Source organism: Panthera onca, chromosome X, assembly GCF_046562875.1.
Source record: "Panthera onca isolate mPanOnc1 chromosome X, mPanOnc1 haplotype 2, whole genome shotgun sequence".
Taxonomy (NCBI): Eukaryota; Metazoa; Chordata; class Mammalia; order Carnivora; family Felidae; genus Panthera; species Panthera onca.
In genome coordinates this window covers 41,815,050-41,839,364 of record NC_138357.1, presented here as the reverse complement: position 1 = coordinate 41,839,364, position 24,315 = coordinate 41,815,050, and the positions used below count along the sequence as shown (strand labels likewise).

At 38.5% G+C, this 24,315-nt stretch overlaps 1 protein-coding gene across 5 annotated transcripts in view; it reads right to left on the bottom strand.

Annotated features, from left to right (window-relative positions):
* Positions 1-22,715, bottom strand: part of RBM41 (RNA binding motif protein 41) — a 64,767-nt gene extending 42,052 nt beyond the window's left edge. For 2 of the 5 annotated variants that reach the window (XM_081793265.1, XM_081793266.1), the window contains exons 1-5: positions 22,346-22,697; positions 19,347-19,463; positions 18,579-18,771; positions 18,079-18,283; positions 16,116-16,187 (exon numbers count right to left, since the gene is read on the bottom strand). In XM_081793265.1, the coding sequence (XP_081649391.1) occupies positions 16,116-16,187; positions 18,079-18,283; positions 18,579-18,771; positions 19,347-19,463; positions 22,346-22,569 (811 nt within the window). In that variant the 5' untranslated portion in view covers positions 22,570-22,697. Of the gene's footprint in view, positions 1-16,115; positions 16,188-18,078; positions 18,284-18,578; positions 18,772-19,346; positions 19,464-22,345 lie in introns of all 5 variants that reach the window. The other 3 variants (XM_081793269.1, XM_081793267.1, XM_081793268.1) reach the window with 3 other exon arrangements.
* Positions 22,716-24,315: the final 1,600 nt, after the last annotated feature.

The following is a 24,315-nucleotide window of genomic DNA, read 5'->3' as shown; positions in this document are numbered from 1 at the left end:
TAGGCCAGTAACCCCTTTATTTCTCCCTTTCTGACCTTTCAGAATGGGGATGCCTATCCGATGCCTGTCTCCCAATAGTATTTTGGAAGCAGATAATCTGTCCAGCTTCACAGAGAATTTTGCCTTAGGGTGGAACATACTCAGAGCCTCAATGACACCTGATTTTCATTATTTAGATAGTGACACTTGAGACTTTTTGAGTTGATATTTAGATGAGATTTGGGACTTAGACTTGCTAGTTGAACAGGTGAAGACTTTTGTGGATGTTATAATGGGGTGCATGTATTTTGCATGTGAGACACATATGAATTTTTAAGTTTATTTCTTGAGAGAGACAGCGAGCACGGGGGAGGGGCAGAGAGAGGAGGTGAGAGAGAATCCCAAACAAGCTCTGCCCTGGTAGTGTGGAGTCTGATGTGGGGCTTGAACCCATGAACCGTGAGATCATGACCTGAGCTGAAACCAAGAGTCGGATGCTTAACCGACTGAGCCACCCAAGCACCCTGAGACGGATATGAATTTTTGGAGGTCAGATGGCAGACTGTACTAGATTGAATAGCGTACTCTCAAAATTCATGTCCATCCAGATCTGGCCTCAGACATGACTTTATTTGGAAATAGGGTCCTTGCAGATGTCAGTAGTTAAGATGACATTACACTGAATTAGGGTGAGTCCGAAATCAAATGACCGATGTGCTTATAAGGCCATGTGAAAGCAGAGACAGAGACACACACAAGACTGTCATGTGATGATGGAGGCACAGATTGAAATGATGCATCTATAACACCAAGGGATGCTGGTAATTGCCAGCACCTAGAGGATACAAGGAAGGATCCTCTTCTAGAACCTTCAGAAAGAGCATGGCCTGCCAACATCTTGATTTCAGACTTCTCGCTGCTATGAAAAGATAAATTTCTGTTGTTCTAAACCACTAGCATTGTGGTAATGTGTTACAGCAGTCCTAGAAAAATAATACAGTGATTGTAGAAAATTCTTCCAAGAAATCATGTAGAGAGGAAGAAAAACTATTGGCATACACAATATGAATGAATCTCAAAAACATATGCTGAGTTGAGGAAGCCTTACACAAAAAATACATAGTATGTGGTTTCAGATATCTGCAGTTCTAGAACAGGAAAAACTAATCAATAGTGGAAACAAGCCAAGACACTAGTTGCCTCTGGAGAATTACTGAGAAGTACAACAGAACTTTCTGGAGTGGTGGTGATCTTCTATGTATTAGGTTACACACATGCAGTGGTATGCTAGAGATGGTCCAATGATTATACGCCTGTCTTCCAGACTCCATGTTCAGCGAGAACACTTTGGTTAACGTGAAATTTGCCATGGTGCGAGTATATAAACCATGGAAACTGGCAAATGATACAAATCAGCATCCTTTAATTTTCTGGAGAGCTGGCTGTTAAACATTTACCAACACATCACTACAAAGAAATGTAGACACTGGTGAAAAGTTAGCAAATGAACACTTAAAATTTGTACATTTCACTGCATGCAAATTTTACATCAAAATACAACATTTAAATATTTAATTCTAGCTAACAGTATGCATACTGAAGTATTTATGGGGATATATATTTACACTGGCAATTTATTTTATTTTTTTAATGTTTATTTATTTTTGAGAGAGAGAGAGAGACAGAGCACGAGCAGGGGAGGAGCAGAAAGAGGGAGACACAAAATCTGAAACAGGCTCCAGGCTCTGAGCTCGACACAGGGCTCGAACTCACAAACCGTGAGATCATGACCTGAGCCGAAGCCGGACACTCAACTGACTGAGCCACCCAGGTGCCCTGGCAACTTATTTGAAATACATCAACAAAGTAAGATAGATTGATAGATGAATAGAGGGAGAGGTATGTGATAAAATACTAATGGCAGAGTCTAGTTGGTGATATAATGGGTGTTTGTGATAAAATTCTTTCAACATTTCTGTGTGTTTGAAAATTTTCAGTAAAGACTGGAAAACATCATTTCATTTCCTCTATGGATATCACAAAATATTAATTTTTATTATATCACAAAATATTAATTTTTTATTAATTAATTTTTTAATATTAACATATGTACTTAATTCTATAATTTTTATTCAATTTTGCTATTTCACTTTTTAAACCAATTACTACTTTTTTTTGAGAGACAGTGTAAGCGCATGTGCGCATGAACAGGAAGGGGCAGTGGGAGAGAGAATCTTTTTTTTAATGTTTATTTTTGAGAGAGAGAGAGAAACAGAGCACGAGCAGGGGAGGGGCAGAGAGAGAGGGAGACACAGAATCTGAAGTAGTCTCCAGGCTCTAAGCTCTTAGCACAGAGCCCAATGCAGGGCTCAACCTCTCAAGCCATGAAATCATGACCTGAGCTGAAGTAGGACACTTAATCGTCTGAGCCACCCAGGCTCCCCCAAGAAAGAGAATCTTAAGCACGCTCTATGCCCAGTGCAGAGTGTGAAATGGGGCTCAACACGGGGCTCAATATCACAAGTGTAAGATCATGACCTGAGCCGAAATCAAGAGTCCCACACTTAACCAACTGAACCGCCCAGGTGCCCCCAAACCAATTGCTACTTATTCTGTTTATAGCAAAGGGAGAGAATCTAAACATACTGTTTGCTCAAGTAGCTAAACAAATGAAAGGTATTTTTTGTTTTTATCATGTTTTTAAAGGTAGTTCATGGTAGGAGAAGGTACACTGTGGAAACTGGCAAACAGTACAAAGCACGTTCAAACCCTAAAAGGAAAGAAGCAATACTGGGGAAACTGACTGAGGTCCTTGGGGAGATAAGAGGGCTAGGATCAAGCACAAAGGTGTAAAGATTAACTTCAGGCAGGAAAAATGTACCTACCACTGAGTTGAGATGGAAGAAAATAAGGGTCAGGATGCAGATGTTAACAGAGTCAGGCAGAAAGGAGATGAAGGCTCTTGTCGATGACAATGTTTCCTTTGAAATGGAAAGACTATCTGCTAAAAATAATGAAACACGGGGACGGAAAAGAATAATGAACATCTAAAATAGTATATATAAGGAATGAAATGGAGAGCTGACCAGGGACTAGGAGACAGATTGCTGAACAAGGAAGAAGGCTCTAGACAAGACCAGACATGAGGAAACTGTAGAGGCATTAATCAGCAAAATTATATGTCTGTTCTCTAGCAGTGCTCAAAAACTATCATGCAGAAATAAAGAAGGCTATTAGTTGGATTGATTCAGGGGTGATGTTTGGTTGGGTGGGTATAACACATAGACCAGGAAACAAAAAGAATGTTTCATTGGCAAGAACATGAGTAAATAATGGATGATGGAGTCTAAGTAAGATGTGCAAGGAAGAGGATACAGGAAGGGGATGACAGACTGAGAAAATTAAAAGGTCAAGGAACTAGAGATTTCAACAGGGTTGAAGAAATGGTATAATGGGTGTTAAGAGAGTTGCAAGGGCCAAAATATGAGAAAAATGTTGTGGTCAGAGCGATACAGTAGGATTTAAGATTTCAGAGGAAGAGTGATAGAGTAGGATTTAAGATTTCAGAGGAAGATTTTTTCTAGAGATAATAAATGTTGTTCTCCCACTGATTTAAGGTTAGAAAATGGGATATGCATTACTCCCTGCAAAATGGTTATCTCATGATATAGCAAAATCACACTTAATAAACCAAAAAATCTTTTCAAATCACATATACAGAAGCTATGATCAAGAGCACAGTCATGTAAGAACAGACCTAGATTTAAGTCCTAGCATGGCCACATAATGATTGACCTTGAGAAAGTCACTTATCTCTTCAGAAGCTCAATTTCATTATCTGTAAAATGGGTATAATACTGTCACTATCTTGTAGGGCTACTGTAAAGGTTAAATGAGTTAACATACAAAATGCTTAGCACAAAAACTGGCACAAATAAGCCCTCAAAAATTATCAGCTATTAGGAATCCTGTTTCCATGTAAGAAGAAGTAAGCACATTTCACCCTGCCTCTCCCACTAAACACAGTTATAAAAACTGGAGAGAATGCATGGAGCATTTGAAGACTGCAAAAAGCACACAGTCACAGGTGGAACAGGTGAGAATTTGAAATAACAAAGAACCCATGCCCAGACACAGCATAATCAGATTGCTGAAAAGTAAACAGAAAGAGTAAAAAAAAGAGTAGAATAATAAAGAAAGAGAGTTTTAAAACCCTTGTATTTATAGTCCATTGATTTTCTACAAAAGTACAAAGATAATTTAATTGGGAAAGGATAGTCTTTTCAACTAAAGGTGCAGGATAATTGGATATCCATACACAAATAAGTTAATGTAACCCTAACCTTACATCATATGTGTAATTCAGGAATTCAAAATGGTTCATAGACCTAAATGTATGAGCTAAAACTATAAGTCCTCCAGAAGAATACACATGAGAAAATCTTTGCAACTTTGGATTAGAAAGAAATCTTAGTTATAGGCCAAAAGTGCAAGTCATGAAAAAAAAGTAAGTTGGACCTTGCCAAAATCACAAACTTTCAAGCTTCAGAAGATACTCTTAAGAGAGGGGTCATCAGTGGAAATGGTAGAGTCAGGAACTCTTGAAATTCTCTCCTCCATAAAAACAATGAGAACACTGGCAAAAACTGTCAGAATCAACTTCTCCAGGACTCTGGAAATTAACCAAAGGCCTGCAGCAATCTGGGGAATATTTATTCAATAAAAATAGCTAAATCTCAGTAAGAATAATAAATTTTGTAACATTTTAACTTGCCCTTTTCTCATCCATTTCTCCCAGGCCTGTGGTAACCTTGAAAACCAACAACCTGAAATCACAGTGAAAACCAGCAGCCTGACAGCTACTGGAGAGGGAAGAATGGGGCTGGGGCTCCTTCAAAGCACCATTGTCAGAGAACTGTTATTACATGGCCTTTCTAGTGGCTCCCTGGAAGGTTCCACAAGCAAAGCTCTCCTTGATGTGACTCAAAGTTCACCACCCAGTAGTAAGAGCCTTTTCTCCCAGAACTTTTGTCAAAAATAATCAGAGGCAGGGGCGCCTGGGTGGCTCAGTTAAGCATCTGACTCTTGATTTCAGCTTAGGTCATGACCTCATGGTTCATGAGACTGAGCCCTGCATTAGGCTCTGTGCTGTCAGCTTTTAGAGCCTGCTTGGGATTCCCTCTCTCCCTCTCTCTCTGCCCCTTCCCTCCCTCACATACTCTCTCTCAAAAGAAATAAATAAACTTAAAAAAAATAATAGTCTGAGGCAGCTGGTGAATTTTTCCCCTGCCTGAGGTGGTGGAGCTGGGATAAATAATAGGTTGACAAACAGCTCAGAAGGAAATCTTGGGAGATGAAATGTCCTTAGAGGGCACTGAAAAGCTCCAACATTCTTCTAGGAATCTAAAAGGCTACACATGTGCACAGGCCTGTCCACATGGCCAGAGCTGTATGCATGCTCAGGAAAGACTGAAAAAAAAACAACCCTAAGCTCTTACCTCTGACTAATCTCAACTCTCTGCACAAATAGGAAGTGAGGGCTAAGATGGAACTGTAAACTGCTTGGCTGACTGTGGAAGATATACTCAGCTTGTATACAAATCCCTCAGTACTAGGAAATCCCTCAGTACTAGGAAAAGTACTCATTCTAGGCATAATTAAAAACACTGTGTTAAGGGGCGCCTGGGTGGCGCAGTCGGTTAAGCGTCCGACTTCAGCCAGGTCACGATCTCGCGGTCCGTGAGTTCGAGCCCCGCGTCAGGCTCTGGGCTGATGGCTCGGAGCCTGGAGCCTGTTTCCGATTCTGTGTCTCCCTCTCTCTCTGCCCCTCCCCCGTTCATGCTCTGTCTCTCTCTGTCCAAAAAATAAATAAAAAAAAAAACGTTGAAAAAAAAAACAAAAACAAAACACTGTGTTAAGTTAAAGACGGTTACATATTATATGGTTCCATTTATATGAAATGAGAGAATAGGCAAATCCATAGAGAGACAATAGATTAGTTGCTATCTGGGCTGGGAGAGGAAAAAGGTATTGAGAACAATTTGTGGGGTGATGGAAATGTTCTAAAACTACATTGTGATGATGGTTGACCAACTCTGTAAACTCACTACAAATCACTGAATTGTACATTTAAAATGAGTGAGCTTAATGCTATGTAAATGATAACACAATAAAAAAGTGGAAAAAAAAAACCCAACCCAACTACATCCTATAAGAAACTCTTTGTTTAAAAATTATGATGGGGTGCCTGGGTGGCTCAGTTGGTTAAGTATCTGACTTTGGCTCAGGTCATGATCTCACAATTCGTGAGTTTGAGCCCCACATTGGGGCTCTGTGCTGACAGCTTGGAGCCTGGAGTCTGCTTCGGATTCTGTGTCCCTCTCTCTCTTCCCCCATTCTGCTCACACTCTGTCTCTCTCTTTCAAAAATAAATAAATATTAAAAAATTTAAAAAAACTATGAAACACACTTTCAAATATAGTAATATAGATAGGATAAAAGTAAAATGGAGAGAAAGTAATTCCAGAATGTTGGAGTAAGGACCTTGAAAAATCTGCTCTTCCATAAAAGCAAAATTTGCCAAAAAATTAAACTTTTAGTAAGTCTGGAAATTAAATACAAGACAGACATACAGGGTCATGTGGGTGGCTCAGTCAGTTAAGTGTCTGACTCTTAACCTCAGCTCAGGTCATGATCTCATGGTTCGTGGGTTTCAAGCCCTGCATCAGGCTCTACGCTGACAGTGTGGAGTCTGCTTGGGAATCTCTCTCTGCCCCTCCCCCACTTGCGTGCACGCTCACACTCTCTCGTGCGTGCGCACTCTCTCTCTCTCTCAAAATAAATAAATAAACTTAAAACAAAAAAGACATATAGACCAGTGGAACAGAATAGAAACCCATAAATAAACCCTCACGTATATGGTCAACTGATCTTTGGCTAGAGTGGCAGAAATACACGATGGGGAAAGGATTGTCTCCTTAACAAATGATGCTAGAAAACTGAATCTCCAGAATGAAATGGAAAAAGAATGAAATGGAACCCTTATTTTATATCATTCACAAAAATCAGTTAAAAATGGATTAAAGACTTACCTGAAACTCTAAAACTCCTAGAATAAAACATAGAGAAAAATCCTCTTAACACTGGTATTAGCAATGCGTTCTTAAATATAATTCCAAAAGTGTAGGCAACAAAAGCAAAAACAGGTAAGTGGAGCTATAAAACTAAAAAGCTTCTACATAGCAAAAGACACAAGAGAGTGAAAAGGCAACCTACAGAATGGTAGAAAATATTTCTAAACCATATATCTAATAAGGGGTTAATATCCAAAACATATAGGGAACTCCTACAACTCAATGGCATAAAAACAAAACCTATGAAACTAATATAAAACTGTATATACTGGAATTCAAATTTTAGAAAATAATTTAAGGGTCGCCTGGGTGGTTCAGTCTGTTAAACATCCGACTCTTGGCTTTGGCTCACCTCAGGTCATGATCTCATGGTTCATGAGTTCAAGCCCCATGTTGGTCTCTATCCTGTCAGTGCAGAGCCTGCTTGGGATTATCTCTCTCCCTCTCTCTCTGCCCCTCCCCTGCTCTGTCTCTCTCAAAAATAAATAAAACTTAAAAAACACTTTTAAAAATAATTTAAAAATTAAAAAAAAAACTGATAAAAAATGTGCAAAGTATTTGAATAGGCATTTCTCCAAAGAAGATATATAGATAACCAACAGGTATATGTAAAGGTGTTCAATAGCACTAATCATCAGGGAAATGTAAATCAAATCCACAATGAGATATCACCTCACAACTGTTAGGATGTCTAGTATCAAAAAAAACAAAATATAACAAGTGTTGGTGAGGATCTGGAAAAACTGGAACCTTTGTACACTTTTGGTGGGAATGTAAAATGATGTAAGTGCTACAGAGAACAGAATGGAGTTTCTGCAAAAGATCAAAACAGAAATGCCATATTATAAAGCAAGCCTACTTCTGAGTATTTATTCAAAAGAACTGAAATCAGAATCTGCAAGAGACATCTGCACTTACATATTAATTGCAGCACCATTCATGATAGCCAAGATGTGGAAACAACCTAAATGTCCATCAATTTATGAATAAAGAAAATGTAGCATATATATACAATGGAATATTATTCAGCCTTAAAAAAGAAGAAAATCCTGCCATGTGACAACATAGATGAACCTCAAAGACATTATGTTAAGTGAAATAAGCCAGTCACAAAGGACAAATATTGCATGAAACAACTTACATAAGGTATATAAGATAATCAAACACATAGAAGCAGAGAGTATAATGGTGGTTCCCAGGGGCTAGGAGAGGGGGAAAATGAGGAGCTATTATTTAAAGGTTATAAAGTTTTAGCCATGCAAAATGACTAAGTTCCAGAGACCTTTTACACAACACTGTACCTATAGTTAACAACACTGCATTGTACACTCAAAAATTTGTTTAAGTGGGTAGATTTAATGTTAAGTGTTCTTATCATAAATAAGAAAGAAAAACAGGGAATGAGATGTCCATAAGTTGCTTTGAAAAGTTAAGACATACCCCTGGGACTCTAGAAGGTAACAAACATGTGCTGGGCTATGTCTATGCCCAGGAAAGTTAGAGCCTAAGAAGTCACTAATCTCTCATCTCTGGCTGACCTTAAGGCTCTGTATGAGCAGGAACTGAAGTCTAAGGCAGAGTTGCAAACTGCCTCCCTGAGCACTGAAGGAGTAACCCAACACACACACACACACACACACACACACACCCTCAACAAAAGCTGGTAGAACTTTTTGGTTAAAGGTATTTAAGGAAAATTCTCTCCAATCATTAGTAGACCACTATGCTAACTGTACAGACTTCAATGGCTGCACATGACAGAGAATTCAAATTTACAGAATTAGTCTAGCAAGTCACTAAACAAATAGCAACAACAACAAACCCTAGGCATGTGGGGGATACTGATTTTCAGAGTTGACACATTATGTTATTTTAAATGTCTAATTTGTAACCAAAAAAAATTGTAAGACTGCTATGGACTGAATATTTGTGTCCCCTCCCCCAATTCATATGTTGAAACCCTACCAGTGATGTGATGGTCAGAGGAAGTGAGGACCTTTGGGAGGTAACTGGGATTAGATGAGGTCATGAGGGTGGAGCCCTCATGAATGGGATCAGTGCCCTTATAGAAGTCATGAGAGAGCTTGCTTCCTCTCCCTGTTCTCTGACATGCGAGGTTGCAACAAGAAGTTAGCACCTGTAACCCAAAAGCGGACTATCACCAGAACCTGATCATACTGGAACCCTGATCTCAGACTTCTAGCCTCTAGAACTGTGAGAAATCTCTATTGTTAATAAGCTACCCAGTCGATGGTACTTTGTTACAGCAGCCTAAGCTAAGGTGGAGACATTACAATGGAATACTACTCAGTGATCAAGTGAGGTCTTGCCATTTGCAACAATGTGGACAGAACTACAGGGTATTATGCTAAGTGAAATAAGTCAGTCAGAGAAAGATTTCACTAATATGTAGAATTTAAGAGACACAACAGATGAACATAGGGGAAGGGAAGGAAAAATAAGATAAAAACAGAAAAGGAGGCAAACCATAAGAGACTCTTAAATACAGAGAACAAACTGAGGGTTGCTGGAGGACAGGTGGGTGGGGGGATGAGCTAAATGGGTGATGGGCATTAAGGAGGGCACTTTTAGAGATGAGCACTGGGTGTCATATGTAAGAGATGAATCACTGGGTTCTACTCCTGAAACCAAGACTACACTGTATGATAACTAACTTGAATTTAAATTAAAAAAAAAGAGGGGCGCCTGGGTGGCGCAGTCGGTTAAGCGTCCGACTTCAGCCAGGTCATGATCTCGCGGTCCGTGAGTTCGAGCCCCGCGTCAGGCTCTGGGCTGATGGCTCGGAGCCTGGAGCCTGTTTCCGATTCTGTGTCTCCCTCTCTCTCTGCCCCTCCCCCGTTCATGCTCTGTCTCTCTCTGTCCCCCAAAAAAAAAAAAAAAAAAAAAAATTAAAAAAAAAGAAAGAAAAGGAGAGTATGGCCCATACACAGGAAATAAGAAACAGTCAATAGAAACTTTCCTGAGAAAGCATATTGCGTTTCTCAGACAAAACCTTTAATCAGTGACAAGTCCTTCAAACAATTAAAGGAAACCATATATAAAGAACTAAAAGAATGTTTCAGAATGGCTTACCAAATAGGGAATAAAAATAAAGAGATAGAAATTATAATAAAGAACCAAAAAGAAATTCTGGAGTTGAAAAGTATAATAGCTGAAATGAAAAATATACTAGAAGGGCTCAGCAAAAGATCTGGGCTGACAGAAGAATCAGCAAACTTGAAGATATGTTGACTACTCATCTAAGGAAGACTACTCAATCTAAGGAGCAAAAAGAAGAAAGAATAAAGAAAAAATAACAGACCCTCAGAGACCTGTGGGCAAACATCAAGCATACCAACATACACATAATGGAAATCTCAGAAGAAGGAGGGGCACAAAGAATATTTGAAGAATGAATGCCTAAAAACGTTTTCAAATTGATGAAGAACATTAATCTATATGTTATAGAACCTTGACAGACTCCAAGTAGGACAAACTCAAAGGGGCCTACTTGGAGTCTAAGAGACATTTAGACCTGTAGCCAAATTGTCAAAAGCGAAAGATGAAGAATGAATCTTGACTGCAGCAAGAGAGAAGAGACTTACCATGGACAAGGAGTCCCAAATAACATCAACAGTTGAATTCTCAACAGAAACCACAGGGGCCAGAAGGCAGTAAGATGACGTATCTGATGTGCTAAAAGAAAAAGATCACCAACCAAAAACTTCACTGTCAGTCTGGCAAAAAACTATACATGAAAACTGAAGGAGAAATTAAGACATGCCAAGATAAACATAGACTGAAAGAATTCATCACTGCAAGACCTACCCTACAAGGAAAACTATAAAGTACTTCAGGCTGAAATAAATGGGATACTCAAAGATAACTCAAAGAAAGAACACTAGTAAAGTTGACTATATAGGTAAATATAAAAAAAGACAGTATAAATGTATTTGTAGCTCTTTTTCTTGTCCTGTCTGACCTAAAAGATATCTACATAATGCAATAATTATAAAACTTTGTTAATGAGCTTAAAAATCTATAAAGATGTAATTTGTGTGACAATGATAGTACAAAATAGGAAGGAGAGAACAGAGATAAACAGGACAAAGTTTTTGAATATTTTTGAATTCACGCTGTATTAATACAAAATAATTTAAGCTGTTAATTATAATTCCCTGGGCAACTATTAAGAAAGCAACTAAAAAAAACAGTAAAAGAAGCAACAATTAAAATTATATACTGCAAAAACCTATTTAATATGAAGGAATGGGGTATCTGGGTGGCTCAGTCAGATGAGCACCTGATTCTTGATTTATGAGCCCAGGGTTGTGGGATTGAGGTCCAGATTGGGCTCTGCACTGAGTGTGGAGCCTGCTTAAGATTCTCTCTCTCTATCCCTCTGCCGCTCTCCTTTGCTTGTGCTCTCTCTCCCTCTAAAATAAAAAAAATAAATAAAGGAATAAATGGAATAACAGAGGAACAAAAAAGATATGACATTCAGAAAACAAATAACAAAATGGAAAATGCAAATCTTATCACAGGACTCCAATTAAATATATCAAATATAAATGAACTAAATACTCAATTGGAAGAAGGAATTAAAAAAGGAACATGACCTAATTATTTGCTGTCTACAAGAGATACACTTTAGGTTTAAAAAAAAATAATTGAAAGTGAAAGGATGGAAAAAGATATTTTTTTGCATGACAAAAAAGAATAAAAGTAGAGCAGGGTATAAGAAGTTTTTCTTTCTTCTTTTTTCCTTAGTAAGTCTAGCTACAGGATTATGAATTTTGTTGATCTTTCCAAAGGACCAACTTTTGGTTTTGTCGATTTTCTCTATTTTTTTTATTTTGTGCTCTAGCCTTTATTGTTTTCTTCCTTCAGCTTGATGCGAGTTTAGTTCACTCTTTTTGTAGGTTCTTTTAAAAGACTTGTTTAAAATTGTTTTTGGAGCAATTATAGGTTCACAGTAGAATTAATTGAGGGGAAGGTACACAGATTTCCCACATACCTCCCATCCCCACACGTGCACAACCTATCCCATTAACAATATCCCCCATCAGAGTGATACATATGTTACAACTAATGAATCTACATTGACCCACCATGATTACCCAAAGTCTATAGTTTACATTACAGTTCACTCTTGGTATTACACATTCTAAGGATTTGGACAAATTTTTGTAGTTCTTTTTTTTAATTTTTGTAGTTTTCAAGGTGAAAGTTTTTGGTTATTAATTTAAGACCTTTCATCTTTATTAATATGGGCATTTATAACTATAAATATGCTCCCAAACACTGCTTTTACTGTATTATATAAGTTTTGGTATGTTAAGTTTTATTTTCATTTGTCTCAAAGTAATTTCTAATGTCCCCTGTGACTTCTTTTTGACCCATTTGTTATTTAGTAAAGTGTTGTTTAATTTCTGCATATTTGTACATTTTCTAAATGTCCTTGTATTATTGATTTCTAATTTCATTTAACTGTGAATAGAAGTGGCAAGAGTGCACATCTTTGCCTTCTTCCTGATACTTGGGGAAAGATTTCAATCTTTTATCATTTGTCATGAAGTTAATTATTAACACAAACATATGGCCAATTTATTTCTGACAAAAATGCAAAAGAGAGAAAATGGAGAAAGAATACTCTCTTCAATGTATGGTGCTGAAACAACTGGAAATTCATAAGCAAAAAGTGAACCTTAACCTAAACCCCACACTTATATATAAGCATCAAGTCAAAAAGATCATAGATCTAAATGTAAAATATACAACTCTAAAACTCTTTAAGGAAAACAAAGAAGAAATCTTACTCATAATCTGTTGTTAGACAAAGAGTTCTTAGACATGTAAAAAAAAAAGATGATACATGAAAGAAAAACCTGATAATTGGATAATTGGATTTTATCAAAATTTAAAACATTTGTTCTGAGGCAAAAAACTTGTGTACTAAAAACTACAAAATGCTGCTGAAAGAATTAAAGATACAAATAATGCAAAGATACCCCATGTTCATGGACTGAAGACTTAATATACTGTTAAGCTGTCAATACTACTCAAAGTGATCTATAGATTCAGTGTAATCTCTATCAAAATCCCAATGACATTTTTTCTAGAAATAGAAATATCCATCCTAATAGTCATATGGTATCTCAAGGGTTCCTAAGCGGTGAAAATCTTGGAAAAGAAGAACAAAGTTGGAGGTCTCACTTCCTGACTTCAAAACTTACTACAAATCTACAATAATTAAAACAGTGTAACACTGGCATAAAGACAGACATGTATACTAATGGAATAGAATGGACAGCCTAGGAACAGACTTTTGTATTTATGGTCAAATGAATTCTGGAGAGGGAGCTAAGAACATTCAATGGGTAAAGGACGATCTTTTCAACAAGTAGTATTGGGAAAACTGGATAGCAACATGCAAAAAATAAAGTTGGATCCTTACCTTATAACTCATACAAAAAAATTAACTCAAAATAGACCAAAGACTCAAATGTAAGAGCTAAAACTATAAAACGCTCAGAAGATAACATAGGAAAAAACCTTTATGACATTATATTTGGCAATGATTTATTGGCTTTGACACCAAAAAGCATAGGTAACAAAAGAAAAAACTGACAAATAAGACTATCAAAAATATAAACTTTTGCACATCAAAGGACACAATCAATAGAGTGAGAAGGCAACCCATGAAGGGAAATACTTGCAAATTATTTATCTGATAAGAGAATCAATATATAGAATATACAAAAAAATCCCACAACTCAACAATAAATAAATAAACAACCAGTTTAGATAATGGGCAAAGTACTTAAATAAACATTTCTCAAAAGAAGATACATAAATAGCCAAAAAGCACACAAAAAGATGCACATCACCAGTCTTTAGGGAAATGCAAATCAAAACCACAGTGAAATACCACTTCACACTCATTAGGATAGCTCTTACAAAAAAGAAAAAAAGAAATGAAGTGTTGGCAACGGTGTGGGAAAATTGGAATCTTTGTTTACTGCTGGTGGGAATGTCAAATGATACAGCCTCTATGGAAAACAGTATGGTGGTTCCTCAAAAGATGAAATACAGAATTACCATATGATCCAGCAATTCCACTTCTGGGTATATGCTCAAAACATCTGAAAGCAGGGACTTGAACAGACGCTTGTACATCCAGTTTCATAGCAGCATTATTCACAACAGCCAAACGGTAGAAGCAACACAAGTTACTACTGACAGATGAAGGGATAAACAAACTGTGGTAAATACATACAATGGAATACTATTCAGCCTTAAGAAGGGAGGAAATTCTGGCACACAGATGACCTAGAAGACATTATACTAAGTGAAATAAGCCAGAAACAGGACAAATATTGTAGGATTCCACGTATCTGAGGTACCTAAAGTAGTCGAATTCACAGAGACAGAAGGAATGGTGTTTGCCAGGGGCAAAAAGGGGGAGTATAAAAGGGAATGGTGTTTAACGGGTACGGAATTTCAGTTTGGGAAGATGAAAAAGTCAGGGAGATGGATAGTGATGATGGTTTCAGAGCAGTGTGAATATACTTAATGCCACAGAATTGTACACTGAAAAAATGGTTGAAACAGTCAATTTTATGTTAGGTGTATTTTACCATGATGAAAAAAAAAGTCTGTTCTGCAAAAGACACTGTCGAGAGAATGAAAAGATAAGCTACAGACTGGGATAAAATTTTTGTAAATCATATATCCAACGGAGAATTGCATTTGGAATACATAAAGAGCTCTCAAAAGCCAGAAAGAAAAGAAACAACCCAATTAAAAAACAGCAAAAGATTTGAACAGACACTTCAGCAAACAGGATATAAGGGTAGCAAATAAGCATATGAAAAGATGTTCAACATCATTAGCCATTAAGGAAATGCAAATTAAAACTACAATGAGATACCACTTCATAGCTATCGGAAGAACTAAAATAAATACCAATGATACCAAAGGTTGACAAAGATGCGGAGCAACTGGAACTCTCGTACATTGCTGGTAGGAATGCAAAATGGTTCAGCCACTCTGGAAAATGGTTTGGCAGTTTCTTATAAAGTTAAACAGACACTTACCATAGGACCCAGTAATCCCACTCCTAGATATTTACCTTAGAGAAATAAAAATTTATGTTCACACAAAAACCTGTACAAAAATGTTCATATCAGTATTATTCATCATCACCATAAACTGGAAACAGCCCAAACGTACTTCAATGGGTGGATGAATAAACAAACTTTGGAATACCCATAGAATGGAATGCTATCCAGCAACATGAATGAGCTATCAACACACACGACTTGGATGACTCTCAGAGGCATTACACTAAATGAAAGAAGCCACTCTCAAAAGATGACATATTGTACGATTCTGTTTATGTGACGTTCTTTAAAAGACAAAACTACAGTAATGGAGAACAGATCTGGGATTGCCAGAGATTATGGGTGGAGTTGGGGGTGACTATCAATGGATGGTATGAGGGATTTTTAGGGTGATGGAGCTGTTTTCCGTCTTGATTGTGGTGGTGGTGACATGAATCTACATGATTTACATGATTTACAATTCATAGAATTGTACACCAAGAAAAAAAAAGAAAAAACCAGGCAATTTTATTGTAAGTTCATTTTAAAAAGAAAATATTACTATCATATCATTATCAATAGTTATACTTTAGTGATTAATAAAAATATTCAGAATTAGTTGTGAAACAGGATCTAAAAATCATTAAGTTCACTTTATGTCTGATACAATAACTTACAGGTATAGAGAAAAAAATCAACAACACTAAATGTAAAATTTTACAACTTCTACTAACTCCTCACTTTAATATTCTACATCAGGATAATATGCTCCCTCTGGATCATTTCCTATAAACATTGTCATATACTGAATATGGAATTAAATAAGCACTCAATTTAGAAGTCTGGGACCCTATGTTACATTCCTAAAGCTAACACTGTAAGAAAACTCTCGACTTGCCTTTTGTGCCTAATTTTATCTTCCTCTTCATTGAGGTCATGTACTTGTCTGCACTTGTCTTTTTGTGGTATGCTGTGAAGGTTTAAAGCAAGGAGTTTCAAAGATAAGAAAAAGAACAGATTCATACACCACCCACCCACCCCAAATACCAGGTACTGCTCTAAGTGATTTACATGTTATTACCTCACTTAAGCCTCCTAACAACCCTATAATATAGACACTACTTCTATTCTCATTTTACAAGATGAAGAAACTGAAGCATAGAGCGGTAACTTGCCCAACATCTTATAACAAGCTAGTAAGTGGGGGAGCCAGGATTGTTCCAGCGGTCTGCCACCAGAGCCCATGTTCTTAATCAGTAGGCTAGGTCTCTCCACAAAAGCCTGTTCACGTGTTCTTTCATTCCTTCCTTTACCGCTGCTCTTCCACGTCTATGTTCTCTCTGCCTGTAACAACGCATTCATTCGTTCTCAGGGCTTTATGTACCACCTAAGCGTACATGATTCCCAATTCTGTGCATCCAGCTCTGACCTCTCCCCTGAGCTTTACTCCTGCTTTTCCAATGGCTTCCTCAGTATGGGTATTTCATGATGCTGCCATTCTTACCAATTCAACATGTTTAAAATCAAACTCCTAGCCTTCCGTCAGAATTTCCTCATAAAGACTTTCTTAATTTTGCCAGCTGTTAAAGGCACACAGACTAAAACAGCTGGGTTACCTTTGACCTCTCCTTTGACCCTCTTCCTTCACTCTCAGGCAATAAGTTTAACCAGTTCTTCTTGGTGATGTCTCTTATAACCATACCTGCCTCTCTTTCCAGTACCACTGCAATCATCCTAGTCTAGATCTTCATGCCTACATGACTATAAGACCTCCTAAATCATTCTCCCTGCTCCCAGTTCTTTCTCTCTCTCATCCTGTTTATTGGAAACCAGATTAATCATTTTCAAATACTGCTTTTATCACATTACTCCTGGCTCAAAATCCTGGAACCATATCCAAACTAAGTAACTGAATAACTAACTCAGTATAACTAACTAACCAAATAAAGTTCAAAACATTTAGCTACCTTTCTAACCTTGTCTCTCACAACAGCCTTAGACATGCTGGTGTGCCCACACCACCATCTGCAAATAAAATGCCTTTCCTTCTCCTTACTAAGGAATAGGTAGTATTAAAGGAATGTTTAAATCTTACCTCCTCTGAGAGGCCTTCTTCAGTCATGCCAATGCACAGAGGCCTTTCTCTCCAATGAACTCCAATGGCACCTAACAACTGCATCTAGCGTTGTTACTAAACGTTACATGGTTCTCGCTCCAACCAGAACTTTACTCACTAGAAGTCAGGAATGATTTCTTAAGCTTCCGTGCACCTGCCACAGTGCCTAGCAAAACTCATCTGTTAAACTAATACTCTCTGGTTAAGACACACACCATTTATCTATAGACTTTGTGCTAATTTATAGTTCAGACCAAAGACCCATCACAATCTAGCCTCACCTACCTTTCCAGTATCACTCTCTCTCATCCCCTGCTGTGCCCTATGCCTCCTGCCACAATGAACTTTTCACTGTTCCCTAGATGCATCAGGCCCTTCCACAAACCTGCTCCTATTCACCTACTGTCTGTCATGCCCCCTGCCCCTTATTTACCTGACAGTTGACTGTTGAGCTGTCAAGACTTAGTACAAAGGTCAACTCCTGACTCCCCCCTCAACTAGACTGAGATGTTCTGTGTTCTGCGCTCCCGTAGCATTTTATTCACATCTCTGTAACAGTAATTTCCATGTTGTATCACAACTGACTGTGTACATATTTGTCTCTGTCATGGGGCTTTCTGCATTCCTCAAGGACAGTGATAGTTTCTCTCCCCTACTCCTTTCACTAACTTTTCACATTTAATGCCCTGCTGTTAAATCTTCCTCTCAGCGAAACAGCATGTCAAAGTCAGTGGCGATCACATACCTTGGTAATAAAGAGCCTTGAGGAAGGAGTGCCGATCAGCTCCCTGGAATAAAGAGTTTTCTATTTCCATTTCACGCCGGGTCAGTTGTTTGCTCTTGGCAAATCTCTGTGGCAGGCAAAGGATGCGCTGACGCTCCGAGATCCTTTCTTCAATATCTTGAAGACGGTTCTGTATTGCTTCAGGTGTTGCCCTCAGTCTTGTCTTCTGGAACCAGAGAAATGCGATGACATATATCATAGAGGACACACCCTGAAAGTGATGGTCTAATGTCTGAGATAAGAAAGAAGACAATGTAGGACACGGAATGATCATTCATAGACGTGTGAGCTAAAAAGCCAAGGAAGGGCTGCCCTTTAGCAAGGTTCCTCGCACAGAAACCAAAGAAGAATCCAACAGAAAGCTCTGTTTTGTAAGAACTAAACATGAAAAGGTTTTCAGGGCCAAAGGAAGAGATCTTCCTCTTTATTCTCCAGCAAAAAAAACAAAAGGTCCCACTCACCTTTTCACCTGAAACGTGGCTCTTCCAGATCAAGATTTCTGTTTCATTGAGCCCTAGCTCCCGAAGAGAAGCAGTTTCCTGGTCCTTCTCATGCAGTGTCTGGAACTGGGACAAAGTCATGGTCCCAGCTGCTTCCTTCCCAAAGGGCTTGTACATAGTACCGGGAGCAAAGCTCTCTTTCTTAGACACACATCTGCAGAACAAGCAGGATGAAAGTAAGAACATCTTCAAGTTACCACAGTTTTCAGAAATGGGGCTCACCATTAGAAGAGGCCCAATGAAACTCATCAGCAATTTCTCTCTCATGTCCTATTTCTAGGTTGAAGCAACCATGCAATGATATAGAAGTCCATCAATATTCCCCACACCCAGGACCAATAAACGACTGGATCAAATCTTTATTTATTGAGTACCTACTATACATCGCTGGGCTAGGTACTGAGGATTTAACAGTAAAAAAACCACAAGTGGTTTCTGCCTTTGTAGAAGAAAAGTGGAAGAGAAGCAAGTAAACAGGCAATGATCATATTGGGTTATAAGTGCTAGGTATGTTAAGGGAAGACAGAGGAAAGTACTTAACCCAGACTTAGTGGGATACGGGAGGCCTCCCAGAGGAAGAGACACAGAAGCAAAATGTTGCCTAATAAGTAGAAGTTGGCCAAGGAAAGTGGGGAGGGAGAGGAGTGTTCCATCCAGGCTTTAAGAGGGATCTGCTTCCTGGAGGTAAGGGTCTATGATACTCTACCTGTTTGCAAAATCAATACCTACTCCTCAATGGAGACAGAGGTATCAAGTTGATGCTGAAGGAGGCTTTTCAGCTGCCTCTCGCCTTCTGTTTCCAACTCCTCCAGGACATGCTCACCACTCTTCACACAGCTATTTATCCTGGAGTAGATATAAGAATATATGTAGAAAGTAGAAGCAACAGTGAGTCTCAAAGTATATTCTTTATATTATCTACTGGTAGTGAACCCATTTGTTTGAAGACACTTTTCTAACTATTTGATGCCCTTTATCATTCATCCCACAAACATTGACTAAATATCCACTTACACACAATGCACTGTGTTAGGTACTGATGGAGTCGACGATATTCAAGACATTGTCCCCATCCTCAAGAAGCTTGCAATTTATTTAGGGAGAAACATGTGTGTACATGTTACGTGCATGTGCCTGTTGTGGGGTGGGGAGGAGAGAGGGAGGGAGGTAGAGAGAGAGAGAAGAGAAGAGCAACACAAAGAAGGATATGCCAAATTAGTAGGAATTCATATAGAAGGAGATACTTGGGAGCTAGGGTGACAAAATGAAGACTCCGGAAAGATAATTCTTAAATTGGCATTTGAAGGACTGGGTATGATGAAGGAAAGATCAGGGAGAATGAGTAAGAAGAGACAGAAATATGTTCTGGGGGAATAATACGAAGTTCAATTTAGCTGGCATTCACACATATGAGCACTGGGAGATGATCTTTGAGGGGGTAATTAGACTCAGATTGTAACTGGCCTTACATACACCAACTAAGGGGCCTGGACCTTCCTATATAGGTATTAGAAAGCAATTAGGCAGTTAAGTAACATGATACAAATGATGGTTTAGGAAAATGAATGTGGTTACAATATGCCTTGTGGATTCACAGGAAAGAAACCAGAAGGACTAGTTAGGAAACTCTTTAAATTTATCAAGTATAAGGCGATGAAAGTATACACTGGAGTGGTAATAGTGGAACAGAAAAGTGGGGAGTTAGAGGAGTGAAGCCTTTTGAAGGTAGGGGTAAGGGAGAAGTCAAAGATAACCCTGAAATTTCAAGCTGTATAACTTAAGAGAACATGGTACCAATAAAGGAAAGAGGAAGATCCAAGAAGCAATAAGCAGTTTGGAAATGAGAAAGTCCATGTTGCCTTAGCCAAGTGGAGTCAAACTACCCATTACAACTGAAACACCAGCATGAAGTATCAGGAATACTTCAAAGACATATTGACTCAGAGGTGCCAGTATAAGTGAGGTTGGCTAACAGGAAAGTGAGAGCTGGAAAAATTATATAGACGAGAGTCTGAGGCTGAAGATGGAAATCTCAAGTCATCTGTGTGGGCAGGATCTGGAGCTGTGAAAGAGGAGGCACTCTCCAAAGAAGAGAGTATAGAAACAAATGCAAAGAGGTCATAACATTTTATAGCTTACGCACTACTGTGTAGAAATCTAGGCAATGCTAATATAAGCTAGTCAACCCTAAATAGCTGAAAACTCTTATTATAAAAGTAAAATGGGCATCTTGGTGGCTCAGTCGGTTAGGTGTCCAACTTCGGCTCAGGTCATGATCTCGCGGTTTATGAGTTTGAGCCCCATGTAGGGCTCTGTGCTGACAGCTTGGAGCCTGGAGCCTGCTTCGGAGTCTGTGTCTCTCTCTTTCTCTCTCTGCCCCTCCCCCACTTGCACTCCATCTCTCTCTCTCTCAAAAATAAAATGTTAAAAAAAATTTAAAAAAAGAGTGTGAAGAAATAGCTGCACCAGTGGAGTATACAACAACAGGTGACAAAAACAAAAATGAGTTAATTCCAGGAGAAAAGCAAACATTAAATACCTATAATAATCCTTTACTATTCGGGTTATGATGCACTCTCCTAATTATAAGCAAGATTCCCATGCTCTAGAAAGACTGAGACCTATTTTAGAAAATTTTAGAATATCCTCAGGCCCAGGTTTTTTAAAAACTTCCTTTTAAGTATCTAAATTTGTATTTGTTATTTAAAATTCTGAAAGTTCTTGCTAAGTTTAAAGTGGCTTTGAAAGGAATAAACCATAGCTAACTACATCAGTGCCCATGAATCACGCAGAGTGAAAAAAAAAAAAAGCAAGTCACAGAAATATTCACACAATATGTGTCCATTCACATACAGTTGAAAAATGGATGAAAGTAGCACATAAATTCATATGTGGCTAACCTAGTTTTTTAAAAAAGCAAGGGAAGGATTAACGCCGAATTCGGGATAGTGGTCCCCTCAGGGAGAGGAGAGGGAGGAGAAGCAATCAGGGAAGGGACTTCTAAGATACTGCTAATTAATGTTCTATTTCTAAAGGCTGTGGTGGGTGCCAGTCTATTACTATTCTTTAAACTGAATATATATATATGTATATATATATATAATTTTTCATATACGAAATATATCATAATAAGCATTTTTAAAAAATTATTTTGAGGCAGGGAAAATCAGAAACGGTTTTTTAAAAGATGCAGAAACTGACAGTACAGGAGAGCATAATATCAGAAGAACTTTAAATGAACCGTCCTATTCCCGAGTGATCTTTCTACTTTGCAGTGAATCCAAAACCAATTTAAGGAGGATCTTTTTCAAAAAGCATTGTGTGCTGTCAAACAATTGTGAAGCTCAGGCTTTCAACAATGACGAGCCAAGTTAAAGATGCCATTCCCTACAGAACCAGTAGGGGGAGCTGCTTACAGCGGTGCTTTTCCTATGATTCATGGAGCCGGTTTTGTACTTTCCGTCTAAATTTTTAGACACAAAGTGTATCAGTAGCTTACGTTAAGATCTGAAAGCGCTACATGCCCTTCGAGGCCCAAAGAAGTCTTCTTTAGTACACAAACACTGAAAAAAAAAAAGAAAGAAAGAAAGAAAAGAAAAAAGGCGCCCACGCCGAGCCCCTTTCGGAGGATGAGGTGGAGGTAGGGAGGGACAGGGAGGAGCCGGCCTGGGTTTCTCCGGCGCTAGGCATCAGTCGGCCAACACCCTTTTTTTATTTTTATTTTTTACCTGGGTGGGTCCGTCTGAAGCTGTAAGAAGCCACGGCATCCGTGCAGCTCCCGGGGCCGGCGCCGTGGCCTAGATGCCCGTGCGGGCAAGGCATTCCTACGGGAAGCGGCGGCGACGGCGGCCCTTCCTGAACTTCTCCCTGAAGGCCTATCTAGCCCGTTTCCCCTCCTCCCTCCTCCTTTGTCTTCCAGCTCACACGTAACCGCATCCCGAGAACGTGACATACCCCAAACACAAAGTCATAAAATCTATTTTCAATGTTAAAAGGTAGAAGAGAGCTCCCTTTGTCGCCTGCTCTCAGACAAGCCCTTACCTCTTCATGTTTCCACAGGCCCCTATCTCTAACTTGGCTGAACAGGCCGCGGACTTCAAGTCCCAGAACTCCGTGCGGCCGACTCTAAGGGGATTGTGGTGGAGTGCGGGGCTCTGGGAATTGTAGTCGCGCAAAGCTAAAGAAACCGAAACACAAGAGTACCTACTGAATAACCGGTGTATTGTAAGTTCAAATATTTCTCCTACGGGTTAAGGACAACACCCAAAATATCCAGCTCATAAAGCTTTGACTTCTTGACTGACTCAATCAATATCACCAAATCCTGGCTCCTCTACTTTTCCTTCAATGTGCCCCTATCAACCCTGCTTTTGCTTTCAAGGACTTGTTATCTGGCCTACCTTCTGTGTCCAGTGGGCCCCTTAGTCCATCCTCTGCAGGGTAGCCAGTTATCAGACACAAGTTTGACACATAATTTGCACTAACGGTTCTCCTCTATCTGTTACAGAGGCTTATGAGACATTGTACTGCCTATCTTGAGAATTTGAAGTCTATGTGAATTCAGGCCTGTGAATGTTTTATTGGTAATTGTGTTGAATCAAGAGAGAGGTATAACACAGTGGTCAAGAACATGCGCTCTGAGTTCCCAGAAATGGAAATACAAATGTCCCTAAGTATTGGAAAATAAAGATGTCTAATCTCACTTATAAGTGAGATGTAAATTTCAAAGTACACTGACTATAAAATACATGATCTGGACTCTTTGAAACTGACAAGGTCATCAAAAACATGGTTAATTCTGAGAATCTGCCAACCAAAGAAACCAAAGGAAACATGAAGACTAAATGTAATGTGGTATCCTGGATGGCACTCTGGAACAGAAAAAGGGCTCTAGGTAAAAACTAAAAAAAATATGAATAAACTATGCACTTTAGTTAATAAGATTCGTTTCATGTGACAAATATGCCAGTTATATAAGATGTTAACACCAAGGGTTAACTGAGTGGCAGTATACAGAACTCTGTACTATGCAACTTTTCTGTAAATCTAAAACTGTTCTAAAAAATAGTTTCTTTTTTAAAGTTTCAGAACACATTACTTTTGGTGAGATCGTGGGAAAATAATCACTCTCATTACACTGCTGGTAAGAACATAAATTGGTACAACATGTATGGAAGGCAGCATGAGGATACAATTGAAACCGTAAATGCCCATTCCCTTTAGAGCAGAAATTCAACCTCTATGAATAGTATTCTCAATACTATGCATCCTCAAGTATGTGTGTTATGTTTATATATGTATAAATATATATGTATGTGTATAAATTTCATACATGTATATATAAAATACATATGTATATATATATTTGCTGCAACATCATATCTAATAACAAGATGTTGCAAACAGCTTAATTACCCACAAATGTAATAAACCCATTTAGTGGAAAACTATGCAGCAGTCCCAAGCATGACAGCATTCTCTAAGGACTGCTAGTGAGCAATCTAAAATATGTCTAGTGCAATAGCAAGGTGCAGAACAATATCTATAGTATGCTTCCATTTGAGTAAAAAAAAAAAAGAGGGGATTATAGGTATGCATTTGCTTGTGAATGAATCAAATACCTCTGGGAAAACATATATACAAGTGATAAGTGAATGTTTCCAGGTAGGGGAGCTGGATGGTTAGGGACAAGAGTGGG